General features: G+C 45.7%; 1 protein-coding gene across 3 annotated transcripts in view; it reads right to left on the bottom strand.

Annotated features, from left to right (window-relative positions):
• Nucleotides 1–19,835, bottom strand: part of usp54a (ubiquitin specific peptidase 54a) — a 92,282-nt gene that overhangs the window by 10,438 nt on the left and 62,009 nt on the right. For all 3 annotated transcript variants that reach the window (XM_029669620.2, XM_029669624.2, XM_029669621.2), the window contains exons 4-17: nucleotides 19,445–19,579; nucleotides 15,777–15,890; nucleotides 15,512–15,594; nucleotides 13,408–13,513; nucleotides 10,547–10,693; nucleotides 9,882–10,031; nucleotides 6,271–6,439; nucleotides 5,852–6,031; nucleotides 4,588–4,764; nucleotides 3,577–4,171; nucleotides 3,295–3,428; nucleotides 2,756–2,917; nucleotides 2,160–2,279; nucleotides 165–372 (exon numbers count right to left, since the gene is read on the bottom strand). In XM_029669620.2, coding sequence (XP_029525480.2) covers nucleotides 165–372; nucleotides 2,160–2,279; nucleotides 2,756–2,917; nucleotides 3,295–3,428; nucleotides 3,577–4,171; nucleotides 4,588–4,764; nucleotides 5,852–6,031; nucleotides 6,271–6,439; nucleotides 9,882–10,031; nucleotides 10,547–10,693; nucleotides 13,408–13,513; nucleotides 15,512–15,594; nucleotides 15,777–15,890; nucleotides 19,445–19,579 — 2,480 coding nt within the window. The remainder of the gene's footprint in view (nucleotides 1–164; nucleotides 373–2,159; nucleotides 2,280–2,755; nucleotides 2,918–3,294; nucleotides 3,429–3,576; nucleotides 4,172–4,587; nucleotides 4,765–5,851; nucleotides 6,032–6,270; nucleotides 6,440–9,881; nucleotides 10,032–10,546; nucleotides 10,694–13,407; nucleotides 13,514–15,511; nucleotides 15,595–15,776; nucleotides 15,891–19,444; nucleotides 19,580–19,835) is intronic.

The following is a 19,835-nucleotide window of genomic DNA, read 5'->3' as shown; positions in this document are numbered from 1 at the left end:
CTGCAAGGCATTTTGCATGTTAAAGAATAAACCAGGACTGTGTGATCCCTTGTTCCACTCCTTCCAGAGCCACATAAGGAACTCAGCCAGGAGTGTGGGCTGAACAGGGCAGGTGAGCTGGGGGACGGGAGTCACAGGACACAGACAGGAGACAGTGCTGGTACCTGGGGGGCTCCTGGGGACAGGGACAGGGCTGATCCTGCTCCTCTGTCTGCTCCTGATCCTGTTGCTGAGGTCTGTCTTCCTGCTGCTGCTGTTGCATGCGCTGCTGCAGGCCCCGCGCTCTCCTCATGCACTTTTGCAGCCGGGCCTCAGCCACTGTCCTGCTATGGGTGTTAGCACCGCCCTCATGCATGGGAAGCCTGAGTTTAGCTACAGGGCGAAAAAAAAAAAGGGAAGGAAAGCAGAAAAGAAAAAAAGAAAAATGCAGAAAATAAAGAGCTGAGTTATGGAGATGCATGCAAAAACACTTGGCACAAAACTAAATCATATGATTAGACTTGAAATAATGGGGGTGGGGTTTGGGAGGGGAGGGTTTTGGGGTCGAGGAAAACACAAACGGGCACCACGCTTGGTACATTAAAATGGACACAAGCTAGGGAAATTAATATCCACAGTGACACTTAAAAGATTCTGTTCATATGGCACAATGGTTAAATCATATCGAATAATGTTAAATTAATCAAAGTGAATTATGTTAAGCCCAAAAACTTAAATTGATGGTTTTAAGTTGAGCCCTTCCCTAGGCGCAATATCTAAGAAGGCTGAGAAGAAACTAAAGGCTGTTCCTTGGTATTTTAACTCATACTGTATCGTGGCAGCTGAATTGAAAAATAGAGAAGCAATTTTTCTTGGTTAGCTGGCCAAATATCTTTAGTTCAGACGCTTTTAGTACTCGACTTGACTTGCTGTAGATCTTAAACGGAGAAATGGGGTTTGTGGGACAAGGGTTCACTGGGGTGCCTGACAGGGTAAACTGTGTGTGTGTGTGTGTGTGAGAGAGAGTTGGGTGTTTGTGAGCATTCCTCCATGGACGAGTCAGAAGTATAATACACACATTCAATGTCCAAGACGCTCACGACAGAGACAGTGATACTGTGAAAGTCACATCAATACACAGACATACTAGGAAATGAGGACAAACAGACAAGAGACACACACCATACTAACAGACTCACTGGCATGTTGACATAACAGACCGAGGACACATTATCCTAACTGAGCCTTTGGGAGACTTGGTTGTCATAGCGCTGGGATCCCCACCCCCTGATCCGTCCCTCTCCGCACCACCAGGCAGGCAGGCTAGTAACCACGGTGATGGGTAAACACGCCGACGACTCGCCTCGTTTCATTATCATCAGACAGAGACGGTTGGTAGACAGAGGGCTGCCGACCTTTTCAGCCTTCTCAAACGTGTGTTTAGACAGACCAAATGGTTCCTTCCCCTTGTCGTTCCTCATTCAAGACGGCTCCTCATGTTTATGGGCTTTTGTTTTAGGTTTAGGTCTCTTATTGTAAGTGTGACTAGACAGAAAGCACAAATGTCATAATATTTGGATAGAACAAGAGCTACAGTTGAGGGCACTAGAAAGTTAGGGTTTTGTAATAAACTATCGCTAGGAGACGATAGAACACCACACTGCACAAGCGTTGTGGCAATTATTCTTCCGATACAGTGGCACAAGTTAGCCTTTCAGGTATGGCCTACTCATTTGACTGGTTCAAACGCAGTGACTCTGTGGCCTGGAAGTAGATAGTTGTCCAACACCAAGGTCAAAATTACTCTTTTTGTAGCATTCACATGATTAAAAATGTATAAATATGATTTTTAAATTTAAAAAAACAACATTTTAGTCATTTAGTAGACGCTCTTATCCACAGTGACTTACAATTAGGGCATCTTAAGGTAACTGGGTGAGACAACCACATCACAGTCGTAGCAAGTACATTTTCCCTCAATCAAGTAGTTACCATGACCAGCATCATGCTAGCAGTTAGCATGGCTGTCTTACGCACAACAGTGGTGAGGACTACAGGTGAAACCAACAGAGGCACACACAGACAGACACAGGGACACAGACAGGTCGGTGGTGGTACAGTGTTATAGCGGGGCGACTGGGCTGGCAGCAGGCACAGGGAGGCAGTTTAAGGCTACTTACACATAGCTTCGTTAACCACTGACAGAGCGGCAGACACATCGCCAGCCTGCTCCAGACGCAGAGACTGGTCTAGCAGCACCTCGGCGTCCGGCACACACCGCTCAAAGCTGTCCCCTTTGCCTAAGGAACACGCACACCAAAAGCAAAGCTCTTTAAACGCACCAACAAAAAAAAGCTCTTTAAAACAAAAAAGGCACACTGTGGGGTTGAGTTAACTCAAGACTTATGTTTCACTTCAGAATCGTAGCTGGCTAGCGCCACTTACCTAAATCACTGAATAGTGCTACAAACCTCACTAGCTCATCCATTTTCTCTCCACTACACTCGCAGCAAACTATCAAACATGTTTCTAACCCTCTGAATGAGGAAACGTCCTATTGTGTGTGTGGTGGAAATATGCTATTTTCTGTTGGAAAATAGAGGTCCCATTAGACAGCCCACGCAGGGTGCTTTAGACAGGGAGCACTTAGACAACTGCTATATAAACACACACACACACACACACACACACGGTGGGGCAGGGCTGCCTCCCACAGAACAACTAATACAAGTCATTGTTCTCTAGGTTGGGTCTGGGGCTGTGTCTGGGGCCTTACCCTGGTTCTGAAGCTCGTCTAGGTCCATGAACTTGCTGGGTCTGGGGTTGAACCCCAAGGCGGCTTCCTTCTCCTTCTCCTTCCTCCTCTGTAACTCCTGCTCCCTCGCTCGCCTGGCCACCTCCTCCTGCAGCTCGTCCAGCTCGCTGCGGCCCTCTTCCGCTGTGTCACACATGCACGCACACAGACACGTTGATATCGCAGATTTCTATAATGTTCCCTGTTCTATATCAAGGAAGAAAAGGTGTGGGGAGTGACAGTGTGTACACTTCATCACACTTTGAGCACACAGAGACACCGATATGAATGAACAGAAACCAGCTGCTCAGGGGTCACATGCTATGAAACCATTCCATTATATGCAGCACACGGGTGAGACAATAGTGTGTAAACATGATATGGTGAACATGCAGACATTCACATTAGACATGGTGTGATGTATATACACACCCCCTAAAACAGACTCAAATCCCACATAAAAATACACTTTCCCACACACATTGTGGGAAACACAATCACACACACGGACTCAGACCTACCCAGGCTTACGTGGCTGTTGCCCCTGCATGAAGCCTTGACATCCTGCAGTAGAGCGCTGCTGCTCTTAGACTTGGGCACGGTGCGCCATGATGGACCTGAGCCGGGACTGGAGGGCTTCTTCAGACCGGTGTCCCTGAGAGACACGCAGGGAGACAGACGGAGAGGTCATACGCAGTTCACCATGTCACCAAAAGGTGACTCTAACTTTTTCGGATACGTGAGTTACGGTCATCTGGAATCTTTCATAGTGGTCATAAGGGTATGAATACAGTTGACTGTACCTGTGTGCATTAGCAGCATTGGGTCCCTCGCTGAGAGGCATGTCCAGGCTGACAGGACTGTTACTGTTCCTCTCGCTACTCTCATAGCCGCTCTCCATCCTCTGGATGAGCCTGGGGGGCTGCTGCTCCATCTTATGGCCCCTGGGGGTCGGCAGGGTCCAAGAGGAGGCCATATTACCAAAGGGCCCCTGTCCTTTTCCAGTGACTGACCCTGTGGAGCCCTCGGCCGGGGCCCCACTGTCTTCAGGCAAGGTGGCCCCTAGGGGACTATACCCGGCCTGTCTCCGTTTCTCCCTGCTGAAGATGCTGTCTATATTGAGGACCTCTCTCCGGGGCCTCCAGGCCGGTCTGTAGCGTCCCCCGGAGGAGCTGGACTTGGACTCACTGCTGGTGCTGTCGGCCTCCCAGTCTCTGGACTTGGTGGCGGCCCCCGGCTCAACCCCTAGACCCCCAAGGGCCCCGGAGCCCGAGGAGGAGGCGGAGAGGGGCCGGCTGTGGATAATGTTGCTCATGGTCTCCTTGAAGTCCCTCAGTCGGCTGGAAGAGGAGGACTTGGTTGTGGTGCGTGGCGCCTGCTGCTCTTTCAGAGTCTCACCTGGAAACCAGGGAGAGAAAAGGAGTGAGATTGAAGGAAGGGAGACAGAGCGAGAGCGGGAGATAAAGACGTTAGTGGTATGATGTCATGTGTTGATGGGAGAGGTGGGAAAAGCAAGAAAATAATGGGCTGAAAGTGCAACGACAGAACAAAATAAAATGGTAAGGACACACATATTACAGTAAACTACACGATACCCTACTGCTGTACCTGATTCTGATCTTCTGGTTAAATGAGGAAAACCACAATACTTTGAACTACTGAGGCCCTGATTCTGATGAAGTCTAAGTTGCTAGATAGAGTATATAGTCTCCTGAGCCATCATGCCCTTATTTCATAGGTCACTTGTCCCCTGGCTCTGCTGTGTGGTTGGTCCCTAGTCTCCTGGTTCTGCCGTGTGATTGGTTCCTGCATACCCTCGCTGTGGTAACCTGCCGACGTGGCCTCGTCAGTCTTAGAGCCCCGGCTCCTCTCCTCAAGTCGGCGAGGACGACTAGAGCTCCGCCTCCTGTCACTGGCCCCGCCCTTTCTGTCCACTGTCCCACCTTTCCTCAGAGAGTGGCACTGCACTGGTCCACTGTCCGCCACTTGGCCTTAGCAACAATGAGAAGCGGGGGGGTTTGAATGACCATTTATGTGGTTAGGACATGCGAGACATGATGACACATGATCAATGATTAACATGATTGGGTAATGGCTGTGGCTTTAATCCTCTATACAGTACATACACAACTGTCTCAGTATGTTGGGGTGAGTATTACATACATCATCCTAAGTAGTTGCATGTGTGCAAGGTAAAAGCATGAATAAATATATAGCTTAGTCTGTGTATATGCGTGGGAGTATACTGTATGTGTGTGTGTGTGTGTGTGTCCGTATGAGTGTGTATGCATGTGTGTGCATCTAATCCATATATATGTTTGTGTGTATGTATATAATAGGGCTGACCCCAATTAGTCGACTGGTCAATAGGCTGATGGTCGCCCGAGATTTTGTTTAGTCGAGCATTCAGCAAATATATTCATTTTTTATGGCACACGAGAAACCTGTCTGATTCGCGCCCGTCTCAGTGAACTCATCCATTGCGGAGGGTGCGGGGATGGAACAGTCCAAGAAGAAGAGGAGTGTGGCTTAAATGCACAAAGCACGTCTCTCTCCAGAATGTGCTCTCTCCCGCCAATTTGACAACATTCATTGTTTCATAACTTCATTGTGTGAAATGTTTGCCTTGATTCTTAGTGTCTATCAATTCCCCATTACATTTATCACCAGTATTACCTTTACCGTTAATTCCTAGAATTTCTAATCTGCAATGTTTGTTTGGTTATGGTAATTTCTGTTAATGTATTCAATATATTATTATTACAGTCTTTACATTGCTTGCGCCGCAACCTATGCTACATTTGTGAGAAACAAGTTTTGGTGTATTTCATTCCAGTTTTGTCAATTTAGTCATTGTTGCTACTGTCAATGTTGAGTAAGGACGCGCACCTGATTACACATAGAAGTAGAACTAGGCTACCTGGGCTGCGCGCAAACGTAGGCTTATAAATGTGGCCATTTGGGGATCTGATAGTATTTTTGATAGCTGTAACTCATCACCACTAATGAGCTGTGGAGCTTCTCAAAGTAATGTTTTCTTCACCTCAAACAATTGAACTGAATTCCTCCTCCTCCTACCTGTGGTCTCCAGGCTGCTGTGTGAGGCTGCATCATTGTCCGGGTTACAGATGACGGTTCCCTGGGAGTCGGAGGAGAAGTGGCTGGCCATGGACTCATGGTGGGAGTGGGAGTACTTGTAGGAGTAGCTGTCTGTCGACGAGTCGGTGCGAGTGTCACTTGAGATGGACGGCTCCCGGCCTGATGATGACACATGATGAGCAAAACACGTCAGCATGACAATGGAACAGACACAGACAACCTGCAGAGATAATGGGATGACACAAGCCGCAGTACAAGATGGGCGGGGTTTGCACTTTAGGGACTATTCCATTAGTTACATTTGAAAGAAAACGGATACTATTTGAACCCATGCGTAGTATGTAACAGCCATCCTGTGTGTGTAGCGGTGATCTCGTGTGACGCGAGGCGTCTCGTACCCGAGTCCTCGCTGTCGTAGTAAGCCTTGTTGAAGTGGTGCAGGTCCAGGCGGGAGGGCAGGTCCTGCACTGACACGGGCGTCCCCCGGGGGTCAGCGTAGAGCAGTAGCAGGGGTTGATAGTGGCCCTTGATGCAACGAGACACCACGTCCTTCCACTTGGGCCCGATCTACCAGGAAGAGAGGAAAGCGCTGTCACAACTTTCCAGGGAACTCAAAATAAAGGTGTTTAGATATGAGTATTCAGCCCATCCCTGACGTGAATCTCAAACTGTTGGGACAGAGAAACATCCAGAAAATGACACACAGAGCAATGCAAGTGAGCTCACATAAGAATGAGAGTTAGTCAAATAAAACATTTAGAGTACAATATTTACTGGATAACATGAACTGACTGTAAGCGCCAGAGGGGCAAGAACCAAGAGTCACGAGGGAAGTTGTTATCAAGCAAAGTCTTTCCCTCCATTTTCCAACCCCGTCTTACCTCAACCTGGTTTTCCCAACGCAAGAGTGTGTTTGAAAGTCTAAATGTGTGTGTGTGTGTCTATAGTGGTGGTCGCTGTGCTCTGGCTCTCTATTGGCCACACCCTCCTGTCCAGCTGGCCAGATAAACAATGGAGGGATATCCACTGTTTCAGGCCACTTTTGTTCAAACCCTCACTGGCTCACATGCCGGCTTTAAAGACACACCGAGGCAGACAGGGAGAGAGAGACAGAAAGAGAGAGACAGAGACAGAAAGAGAGAGACAGAAAGAGAGAGACAGAAAGAGAGAGAGAGAGAGAGAGAGAGAGAGAGACAGACAGACAGACAGACAGAGACAGAAAGAGAGAGACAGAAATAGAGACAGAAAGAGAGAGAGAGACAGAGAGAGAGAGAGAGAGAGAGAGAGAGAAAGAGAGAGAGACAGAAAGAGAGAGACAGAAAGAGAGAGAGAGAGAGAGACAGAGACAGAAAGAGAGAGAGAGAGACAGAAAGAGAGAGAGAGAGAGAGAGATAGAAAGAGAGAGAGAAAGAGAGAGAGAGAGAGAGAGAGAGAGAAAATGAGAGAGCGCTACTTTGTGTCCAACTGTCCAGGAGTGAACGAACAGCACAGCCATTATGAGACTAAAGCAATGATAAGATGAGAGAGAAGAGAAGGGAGACGGGAGAGAAAGGAGGGGGGAAGAGTGGAGAAGATAGAGGAGGGGGAAAAGGGAAGACAGAAAGGAGATGAGAGACCCTGACCAGGGGGGGGGGGGGGGGGGGCTGAGAGAGATACACCACAGCTGGCCAGGCGTGTGAAACTAACTAACTAACGCCTCTGCTCGTTGCTCACACACCAAGTCACACTGGGAGACGGGACCTGACCTGGAACTGCAGGAGAAGCCAATCAGAAATCACACCCATGACTGCTCACAGCACTGCTGAAGTGTGAACCGCCAATCAGAGTTCATCCAGTTGACCTCATGTGACAGGCTTTGGGGTCCTCAGAAACTCTGCAGACCTCTCTTTGTCCACGATAAAGACTGTGGCAGGTTACGTGTTTATTTGCATGAATAACTGTACATACATGTTGATTGTTGTTTATATTGTCATTTTCGTATGGTGTGAATATTCACCGTAGGATAATAAAGTTGACTAAGGGCAATTCCATGGTAACAGAATTACGCTGAGATTTTTCACTTTATAATCTATACTAAACAAAAAGCATTGATTTCAAAGTTTAACAAACCGTGGAGAACTATGCATAAGGACTACTTTTAACTATTTCCACTGAACATTTGACAAAAACCCATTTACAGGAAGAACTGTGCAGATACAAAGTATGGTAACAGAATAAAACTGAGGGAGATTTTACAGTAATTCTGTTACCAAACTTTGCATCCGCACAGTTTTACTGGTAAATGTTTTTTTTTTTTAACTGTGTAAATTGTTCAAAGCAGTCTCAGCGTAACTCCGTTACCGTGGAATTTCCCTTAAACTAAACTACCTCTATGACAACCATCCCTCCTTTGGCTGTCATGACAACACAGGCTATGTCACATATATAAAAATGGAGTAAAAACACCCCCAGCTTGTTAGTGAGTCAATGTAAACTAATGGCGCTGTGGGTGGTGAAATGAGCAACAAACACAGAGAGAGACAGAGAGAGAGACAGAGAGAGAGAGAGGGCTTAGAATAGGGCCGATGGGCCAGGCCACTGGTTTGCAATGAAAGAAAAGAGGTATTTCACTGTTAAAACGTGAATATCCTCTCCATCTTGACACAGCAACGTGAAAGAGAGAGACAGAGACATTAACATATAAGATGGAGGACTCATATCTGAGAGGATTCCTGGAAAAAACACTTGTATAGCTCATGTTTATGTCACAGTAACATCACTCAAGTGAGGAGCACAGTACAACCAAACATAGCTTGTAAGATTTTTAAATACAAACATACCAGGAGAATACAACACAGAACTACAACTACACAGTAAACATATTTTTTTTTTAATTATGATGAGCATTTGACATTTTGTGACTGTTTGAGTACTCAAAATACATTTGTAGAAGACAAGGGCTGCACTGGAATGAAAAAAAGTTGCCAGGGTGAAGTGATGCACACCTTGAATCTGGAACAGTCATTTTCAAAAAGGGATCATTTGAAACAGGGCTCAATTTGGGGAGTGGAAAGAAGGTTACAAACCTAAACCGTCTTCTTTTCGATATGCATACGTTCGATTTAGTTTATTCTGCCTGTTCTTTGGAATAGTCTAAATAGATCATTTATTTATTTAATTTAACCTTTAATTAACTAGGCAAGCCAGTTAAGAATAATGACAGCCTACCCCGGCCAAACCCTAACCTGGACGACGCTGGGCCAATTGTGCGCCGCACTATGGGACTCCCAATCACGGCCGGCTGTGATACCGCCTGAAGTCAAACCAGGGTCTCTAGTGATGCTTCTAGCACTGAGATGCAATGCCTTAGACCGCTGAGCCACTTGGGAGCCCAAAAATATGCCCTTTGTCTTTATCAAACAAATGTTTTTGCAAATTTTCAGTGTGGAACCTGTCTATGTTTAGTGGGGCTAACCAACTCTAAATGGCAGTTCGCAAAGTAGCCTAAGCGGAAAATAGACAGGACGCAAATGATTTAAAAACAGAAGCTCGTTGTCGGAACACATATTTTCCTACTTCAATCAACCAGTCCAATTTGAATTGAAGATAAAACTGTCATCATTTGGCAAGGAATGTAGTTTGTGTATCCTATTAGTTAGATACGTTTGTATAGGTATTTATTTCTGTTGGCCTAACAGGAGCTTGTGTGCTCACTCAGCAGGCGTGAACAGGCCATTTTACTTCCCGTTCAGGCAGCCACAAAGCACATTCCACCAAATAGTTTTACAGTATTTGAAAATGATTTGATCTCTGGTTAAAGATTGAGCTTTGACGTCCGTTCGAGTACTCGATTACTCATGCCAATGCCTAACACAGAGTAGGTCAAAGTTGCCCCTGACCACTGACACAGGGTCAGATATTTTGTCATCATAATGGTTATGGCTAGGGTTAAAGTAATCCTAGATCTGTGGATAAGGCCAACATCTGGAGCTATTCACCCGGGTAGATTTGGTATTTATTTATTTTTTACCTCTTTGACGTGTGCGTCGTCAAAGTACATCCACTTGCGTATCTTGGTCTGGAAGAAGAAAGTGGAGTAGTGCTTGCCGTAGTAACACACCATGCCCACCAGGTAGAGCTCTGCCTGCTTGGCTTTGTCATCAGTCACTCTGTAGAAGAGCTGTGGGGCACAAGGAGAGGACAGGTTGATGCACTCGTATTCAGCCCCATAAGGAAATTCAAAACACGCTGTACTGCAATACTGTACATCAAAAACATATGTGGGTTAATGTCATTTTTCCTGGTCAAGTCACAAGGTCAGTAACAAATTAGGCCCTTACAGTAAATATAATGCATAATACATTTGACCTGTCATACATTTACATCAACTGAGGCCCAGGGTGTCCAAACAGACATCAGGAATGTTGGTATCAGATCACAACAACAACTCTCCAGAGGTTCTCAAAGGTTAGCTCGCTTTTACAGCCGGTAAACACCATGAAAGATTCAATAGAGATGGGAGAGGGTGCCTGACTTGTGTGTTTACCACTGAGTCAGAGTATAGAGACATCGGACTTCCTTTACCCACTCTGGTGATAGAGGCTAGACACATTACAGCACATGCAAACCCAGAACAGCCTAACCCTGTGGTGTCTTGTAAAGGAAACTGTAAGAGAGTGTGTGTGTGTGCCTTACATCCCCCAGGCGCAGGCAGGTGCCCAAGCTGTGGATGACGTCCTCTGCCAGATCTGAGTGGTCAGAGTCCCACACCAGACCTATGGTGATGATCTCTGGAGAGTTCATCAGCACCCGACGGATACGCAGCTTCTCCCCACAGTTACTCTGAAGCAGGGGGGGAGGGAGAAAGAGAGGAGGGAAGGAGGAGAGAGAGGGAAGAGTCCGCGTGAAGAGGAGGTGGGAGAAGAAAGGTAGAAGGCAAGGCAGACGGTAAATTGAGCGTAATAAATCACAAACATAAACACAAAATCCTCTAACAAACAAAGAAATCCTAAAGCAAAGTCTACCATGACTCATTACATACTGAGTGGACAGAGATCGTTATCCATTTAGCTAGTTCAGCGTTGACAATGGTTCATTTCAAGGCAGCACTCACAGTGAGCTGTGTCTGAAAAGGTCAGCTGGCTCTAGGCCAAGTCCTGACAATGACATCCCCCAATTCAAGTGTCACTTCTATGCCTGTCACAGAGAGCCAACCGTCCTTTACACTGGGTCTAGCAGCATGTGGAGTTCCTTAAGAGAAGTTCCTTTCATAGAGCTGATTCTGGCCAGAGCGGTGTGTGTGTGTGTGTGTGTGTGTGTGCGCGTTTGTATGCGTTTATTTGCGTGGGAGAGGGACGCATGTCACCGCACGCACCTGCCATCTTGACCTCGTTTCCCAGAAGTGAGGCTGGAAACAGGCAGGCGGAAGGCCCCCTGAAGGCAGCGACTGTGCACACGCCAAATTTGCCATAAACAGAGGAGACTTTCTCACAGCACACGAGAGCACTGGGGTTTCTCACACACAGACCAGCGAGCCTCAGAGTCAGCCAATACAGTTCTGAAAAATGTCTTTAATTGTACAACATTGTGGGAGCTCGTTAGATATATGTAGACTCTAGTGTTCACCTTACGGGACTTTAGAGGCTTTAATGTTTGATAAGACAAAGCTGGGAGGAAGTACCAGAATAATAGGAATAATGGTTGACTTCATGTGGTTGAAATGTTCAAAGCTAATACTTTGAGCTGCTCATGTTGAGCCCCCCCTGGTCCTTTCAGTTCACTGTCTAACCCAGAGATGTTACAGTCGGAGCACTGAGGACTGTGTGCTTGGCTGACCTCCGAATGTTGTTTTACTGCCACTCTAGAAGCCATGGAGTTCCGCTGAACCAGTCGGCCCACACTCAATACAAACCTCAGTTAGATTGTGTTTCTGAGCATGCATATGTGTGAGAGTACAGTTATTTTCATTGACTGAATAATCACCCAAAAAGGTGGCTACAAGAAATTAATAATTAGACCGTTTTCACCACCATGAGCAATAATATGTGGTGAATATAAATGCAATATAGACTGAACAGAATTATAAATGCAACATGCAACAATTTCAAAGATTTGACTGAGTTACAGTTCATATAAGGAAATGAGTCAATTGAAATAAACTCATTAGGCCCTAATCTATGGATTTCACATGACTTGGAATATAGATATGCATCTGTTGGTCACAGATACCTAAAAAAAAAGGTAGGAGTGTGGATCAGAAAACCAGACAGTATCTGGTTAATTGCCTCATGCAGCACGACACATCTTCTTCGCATAGAGTTCATCAGGTTGTTGATTGTGGCCTGTGGAATGTTGTCCCACTCCTCTTCAATGGCTGTGTGAAGTTGCTGGATATTGGCGGGAACTGGCATACGTTGTCGGACACGTCAATCCAGAGCATCCCAAACATGCTCAATGGGTGACATGTCTGGTGAGTAGGCAGGCCATGGAAGAACTGGGACATTTTCAGCTTCCAGGAAATGTGTACAGATCTTTCCAACATTGGGCCGTCTATTATCATGCTGAAACATGAGGTGATGGTGGCAGATGAATGGCCACAATGGACCACAGGGTCTCCTCACGTATCTCAATAAAATGCAATTGTGTTCATTGTCCATAGCTTGTGCCTGCCCATACCATAACCCCACCATCAAAATAGGGCACTCTGTTCACAACATTGACATCAGAAAACCGCTCGCCCACATGAGGCCATACACGTGGTCTGCAGTTGTGAGGCTGGTTGGACATACTGCCAAATTCTCTAAAATTATGTTGGAGGCGGCTTAAGATAGAGAAATTACTATTACATTCTCTAGCAACAGGTCTGGTGGACATTCCTGCAGTCAGCATGTCAATTGCGCGCTCCCTCAAAACTTGAGGCATCTGTGGCATTGTGTTGTGTGTTAAAACTGCACATTTTAAAGTGGCCTTTTATAGTCCCCAGCACAAGGTGTACCTGTGTAATGAGCATGCTGTTTAATAATCAGCTTCTTGATATGCCACACCAGTCAGGTGGATGGATTATCTTGGCAAAGGAGAAATGCTCACTAACAGGGATGTGAGAAATAAGCTTTTATTTCAGGTCATGAAACATGGGACAAAAAATTCAAATGTTTTGTGTTTATATATTTCTTCAGTGTAGAACGCTGTCACATTCATGTTTTTGCAAATTGCATGATATGCATGTCCATGTGAACTTGCAACTGTAACTACAACGACACTCTCGCACTGACACGTTTAGGTGGCTACTGACAAAATGTAAGAGACTTGATGCCTGTCCAGTTCATCCAATCAGCACATGTTGTGGGTTTGTCTTTTTTCTATGCTTCAGGGAGTAAGAAAAGCGTGATTTGCTCGCAGAATGGGCTATTTTTATACCCAGGGCCAGTGGCCTGGTACCAGCCCGGAGCCCGGTGGCTGGGAAACCCTGGTCTATGGTATGGTAAAGTATAGTGTGCTAGTATAATCACGCCTAGGATGAACCTCATAGGTCATGATATCGCCTTTGCGAAACTCACCGGACAGTTGCGTAGGTCTCCCACAGTGCTAGCGTTGCGGAGCAACTCTCCAAACATGTCTGGTGTGGGCTTGTCTCTGCACTCCAACATCCTCACCGCCTGGTTACTGTAGCAGAAACACACAGAACACTGACACTCAGACATCGACAGTATGAGACGAGACTCCCTCAGACATCTAGTCCTTGCAACACCGGGGGTTGTGGGTGTGAGTCACGGGCCACATATACCGAGTGTGTTAAATGTAAGTCACTTTTCGATTAAAAAAAAACACTTTTCAAACAAGACATCGTACTACAAGACAGACAATACAGCCACAGCCTTAACACGGGTGCTACTGTTCATGTGAGACTGCACTGCCCTCCACTGCAGGGCACTCATCTACAAGGTGACTCTTTGTCCCCTTCCCATTCTCTCCAGGTCTCTGGGGAGATCTCTCCACCTATAGAGGTGCACACCTCAAAGACGCTCCAGGGTTATACTGTAGCTGTGCTCTGGTGCAGGAGAGATGACTAGGTCTCAGGAGACAGACCTTTGTTATTGGCAAACAAACCGTTGTCAGGATATAACACACTCCTATGTGGGGTTCGTGGAGAGTGTGTTTGTGTATGTGTGTGTTTCTCTAAGACCGAGAGAGAAAGAGAGAGAGAGAGAGAGAGAGGCTTGTGTTGGGGGATTTTGGGCTTATATCTGGGCCAGAACAGTGTTCAAGAATCAGATAGAGCCCATACAGAACAAATACCAGACTGATCTCATAAAATATGAATGGAGACATTTCATAATTTTTGCATAAGAAGTTTGCTCATAGCATAACAAGCCCTCTGGGTTGACTGGCTACAGCACACAGCTGGAGACGTAGGCTGGCGGGCGGGTGGGCGGGCAGCCCCTGGCTCACTACAGCTAGTCTGTAGCCTAACGGCGGGATGATCCTCCTCCCACAGCCCAGAGAGGTGTTGCTGACAGCTCCTAACCCCAAGAATAAGGGAGCTATTACCCATTCCTAGGTGACCTGATATCCAACTTGGCGTGTTAATTCTATTTAGCAGAGGGCCAAAATAGCATACATTTTCTGCTCTGCTCAGCGTAAAAGAGACTGAAAAAGGCTTTTCATTCTATTGTCTATTTATGAAGATAAAGGAGCATATTTCAATTGGAGAACAGTGCCCTTAAATTTTCACTTTTGTATAAAAGTATGCACCTAATGTGCCCCTATGTATGGTGTTAGTTAATTAACTGCATGGTTTGAGTCATATCTACCCAGACAAGTTAGAACTAATCAGAACTTGTTAGAGCCCGCCAGAACCCCTGAAAACAAATGTGAACATTAGTCAGAACTAGTCAGAACACTAGTTAGTACCAGTCAGAACACTAGTTAGTACCAGTCAGAGCTAGTCAGTCCCAGTCAGAACACTAGTTAGTACCAGTCAGAGCTAGTCACTCCCAGTCAGAACACTAGTTAGTACCAGTCAGAACACTAGTTAGTACCAGTCAGAACACTAGTCAGTCCCAGTCAGAACACTAGTTAGTACCAGTCAGAACACTAGTCAGTACCAGTCAGAACACTAGTTAGTACCAGTCAGAGCTAGTCACTCCCAGTCAGAACACTAGTTAGTACCAGTCAGAACACGTGTTAGTACCAGTCAGAACACTAGTTAGTACCAGTCAGAACACTAGTCAGTACCAGTCAGAACACTAGTTAGTACCAGTCAGAGCTAGTCACTCCCAGTCAGAACACTAGTTAGTACCAGTCAGAACACTAGTCAGTCCCAGTCAGAACACTAGTCAGTCCCAGTCAGAACACTTGTTAGTACCAGTCAGAACACTCATTAGTACCAGTCAGAGCTAGTCAGTCCCAGTCAGAACACTAGTCAGTCCCAGTCAGAACACTCGTTAGTACCAGTCAGAACACTAGTTAGTACCAGTCAGAGCTAGTCAGTCCCAGTCAGAACACTAGTTAGTACCAGTCAGAGCTAGTCAGTCCCAGTCAGAACACTAGTTAGTACCAGTCAGAGCTAGTCAGTCCCAGACAGAACACTAGTTAGTACCAGTCAGAGCTAGTTAGTCCCAGTGGGCTCAGTGCTGTTTCCCCAGTCAGAGGGTTACTTACCAGAGGGAGGTGGTGGAGATGTAGTGCACCATCTGAATAAAGGGCAGTGGGTCAGAGGAGGCCCCACAGCTGCTACACACACACTGCAAACACACACACATCAAGTTACGTGACTATGATAAGCAGAGATGGCTTCACTTCAGTTAATTAAAATAGAAATGGATGGGCGGATCAATTCTGAGATTAAAAATGTTTTGATTGACTGTGATAATATAAAGAATTTACTTAGGCTTGTATTTGTACTGATGCTTGTGTTTGTGCTCACCTGTTCGAAGAGTGTCATGGCAAACTTCTGGTGTGGGATGCAGTGCTTGGCTGTGCAGATGTCTTCTTTGGTCTCGTCTGAGATGTGGAAATGGATCCGCATTAGAATATTCTCCTGTGGGGGCAACAGGTAGAGACAGTCACGTTAGCGTTATGCCCGTTTTTTTTCGTGTGTGTGTAATTGTGCATGTACGCAAGTGTGTGTGTGCTTGTACGTTTTTACTTAATCGCACGACTACGTCATGACAAAACCAACACACAAAGAAAATATCCTTTTGAAAGAATCTTGAGAAAACTTCTATCACTGAAGTCCAGTGAATCACAGAGGCTGTGGTCGGTTATACTGGGATAATTTACTGGTTGATTGATCACTCTAACTGCAGGCAGGAGCCCTCTGGGCGGTGAGTTCTGCAGCACCGCAGAGAGAGGGTCTCCACGGGGAGGGTCCAGTGTACAGTTAGCATCTGCTCCGCACCCACCATCTCACTGCCTCCAGACTGCAGCCACAGCCAAGCACCTCGAATAATACACATTCAAAAACCCACCCAAGTTGCAGTTTTTGTATGTTCCAGGTTGTCAGCAGAACACAAGGGCTGCTAAACAAGCAGAAGAGGGGGAGAGGGGAGAGATAGGAGAGAAGGAAGAGAGGTGGAGAGGAGAGAACAAGCCCAGATAGAGATACAGGGTAAGGAACAGTCCTCTGGCTGGCTGCCCAATGCCGTTGCTTATAAGATTAGCTGGTAAGGAGGAAATAAAATGATTCTTTACAATCATGCACCTCTGAGAGGGGAGAAGGAGGGACGGCGGCCAGCGGAGGAGAGCAGGTTCGTTGGTTTCTTTGTGGTAATTTAGAGACCAGGTGGACTTACTGTCGGTGGGTTCAGGAAAAGCCCCTGTACAGAACTCTGCACTACAGCTTCCCAAAGTGAAAAACACTTCCCAAACTTTCCTTTGTTCTCCCAAAGAAAATAGTGACACTGTCACTGTTTTGTGAATGTTATGCTACTGCAAATGTCTGGTTTCAACATACAGCATTTAGCTATGAGATCCCTTTTAGCTGATCTCTTAGCTCTTCTGTTTTTACATACAGTTGAAGTCGGACATTTAGATACACCTTAGCCAAATACATTTAAACACAGTTTTTCACAATTCCTGACATTTAATCCTAGTAAAAATTCCCTGTCTTAGGTCAGTTAGGATCACCACTTTATTTTAAGAATGTGAAATGTTAGAATAATAGCAGAGAGAATTATTTATTTCAGCTTTTAGTTCTTTCATCACATTCCCAGTGGGTCAGAAGTTTACATACACTCAATTAGTATTTGGTAGCATTGCCTTTAAATTGTTTAACTTGGGTCAAACGTTTCAGGTAGCCTTCCACAAGCTTCCCACAATAAGTTGGGTGAATTTTGGCCCATTCCTCCTGACAGAGCTGGTGTAACTGAGTCAGGTTTGTAGGCCTCCTTGCTCGCACACATTTTTTCAGTTCTGCCCACAAATGTTCTATAGGATTGAGGTCAGGGCTTTGTGATGGCCACTCCAATACCTTGACTATGTTGTCCTTAAGCCATTTTGCCACAACTTTGGAAGTATGCTTGGGGTCATTGTCCATTTGGAAGACCCATTTGCGACCAAGCTTTAACTTCCTGACTGATGTCTTGAGATGTTGCTTCAATATATCCACATCATTTTCCTTCCTTAAGATGCCATCTTTTTTGTGAATGGCACCAGTCCCACTTGGAGAAAAGCACCGCCACAACAGGATGCTGCCACCCCCGTGCTTCATGGTTGGGATGTGTCCTTCGGCTTGCAAGCCTCCCCCTTTTTCCTCCAAACATAGCGATGGTCATTATGGCCAAACAGTTCTACTTTTGTTTCATCAGACCAGAGAACATTTCTCCAAAAAGTACGATCTTGTCCCCATGTGCAGTTGCAAACCGTAGTCTGGCTTTTTTATGGCGGTTTTGGAGCAGTGGCTTTTTCCTTGCTGAGCGGCCTTTCAGGTTATGTCGATATAGGATTCGTTTTTACTGTGGATATAGATACTTTTGTACCTGTTTCCTCCAGCACCTTCACAGGGTCCTTTGCTGTTGTTCTGGGATTGATTTGCACTTTTCACACCAAAGTACGTTCATCTCTAGGAGACAGAATGCGCCTCCTTCCTGAGCGGTATGACGGCTACGTGGTCCCATGGTGTTTATACTTGAGTGCTATTGTTTGTACAGATGAACGTGGTACCTTCAGGCATTTGGAAATTGCTCCCAAGGATGAACCAGACTTGTGGAGGTCTACAATTTTTTTTCTGAGGTCTTGGCTGATTTCTTTTGATTTTCCCATGATGTCAAGCAAAGAGGCACTGAGTTTTAAGGTAGGCCTTGAAATACATCCATAGGTACAACTCCAATTGACTCAAATTATGTCAATTAGCCTATCGGAAGCTTCTAAAGCCATGTCATAATTTTCTGGAATTTTCCAAGCTGTTTAAAGGCACAGTCAACTTAGTGTATGTCGACTTCTGACTGAATTATAAGCAAAATAATCTGTCTGTAAACAATTGTTGGAAAAATGACTTGTGTCATGCACAAAGTAGATGTTAGTAGTTTGTTATCAAGAAATTTGTGGAGTGGTTGAAAAACAAGTTTTAATGACTGTAAACTTCCGACTTCAACTGTAGATGCAAACACGACGAGTTGAGTTTTTACCCAAAAGTTATATTTTGGTTTCATCTGACCATATGACATTCTCCCAATCTTCTTCTGGATCATCCAAATGCTCTCTAGCACACTTCAGACGGGCCTGGACATGTACTGGCTTAAGCAGGGGGACACGTCTGGCACTGCAGGATTTGAGTCCCTGGCGGCGTAGTGTGTTACTGATGGTAGGCGTTGTTACTTTGGTCCCAGCTCTCTGCAGGTCATTCACTAGGTCCCCCCGTGTGGTTCTCAAATTTTTGCTCACCGTTCTTGTGATCATTTTGACCCCACGGGGTGAGATCTTGCGTGGAGCCCCAGATCGAGGGAGATTATCAGTGGTCTTGTATGTCTTCCATTTCCTAATAATTGCTCTCACAGTTGATTTCTTCAAACCAAGCTGCTTACCTATTGCAGATTCAGTCTTCCCAGCCTGGTGCAGGTCTACAATTTTGTTTCTGGTGTCCTTTGACAGCTCTTTGGTCTTGGCCATAGTGGAGTTTGCAGTGTGACTGTTTGAGGTTGTGGACAGGTGTCTTTTATACTGATAACAAGTTCAAACAGGTGCCATTAATACATGTAACGAGTGGAGGACAGAGGAGCCTCTTAAAGAAGAAGCTAGAAATCTTGCTTGTTTGTAGGTGACCAAAGACTTATTTTCCACCATAATTTGCAAATAAATTCATTAAAAATCCTACAATGTGATTTTCTGGATTTTTTCTTTCTCATTTTGACTGTCATAGTTGAAGTGTACCTATGATGAAAATTACAGGCCTCTCTCATCTTTTTAAGTGGGAGAACTTGCACAATTGGTGGCTGACTAAATACTTTTTTAACCCACTGTATATAAAAAAATAAGTAGGAGTGGAAGAATGAATTGTAATGTACGTGGGGAGGTGAGGGATAAGGTAAGTAAGTACGGAGGAATAAGGGAGGTGAGAGAGGAAGAGTGGAAGAGTGAGGGAGGGTTGTCTCTTACAAAGCACTCTGCAGCGTCGTCCATGATGCCCAGCTGGAAGCGCTGTTCGTCCTGGAAGGTCTTGGCCAGGGCGCTGCGGAGCGCGTCAGACGGCAACACCTTCTCACTGCTAAACTGGAATTGGGCAAAGATACTCTAGAAACAAAAAGAAACACAATAACACAGCAGGGTCAGTAACATTAACACTCTCTGGAGTAAAAGGAATCCCACAAAGAAATTATAGGACAACCTGGCCTGATGACTCCTTGCAGTCCCCAGTCCACCTGGTCGTGCTGCTGCTCCAGTTTCAACTGTTCTGCCTGTGGCTATGGAATCCTGACCTGTTCACCGAACGTGCTACCTGTCCCAGACTTGCTGTTTTCAACTCTCTAGAGACTCTGAATGATAGGCT

Source organism: Oncorhynchus nerka, linkage group LG10 (assembly GCF_034236695.1).
Source record: "Oncorhynchus nerka isolate Pitt River linkage group LG10, Oner_Uvic_2.0, whole genome shotgun sequence".
Taxonomy (NCBI): Eukaryota; Metazoa; Chordata; class Actinopteri; order Salmoniformes; family Salmonidae; genus Oncorhynchus; species Oncorhynchus nerka.
Note: the sequence above shows the minus strand (reverse complement) of the source record. Positions and strands in the feature narration are given on the sequence as shown.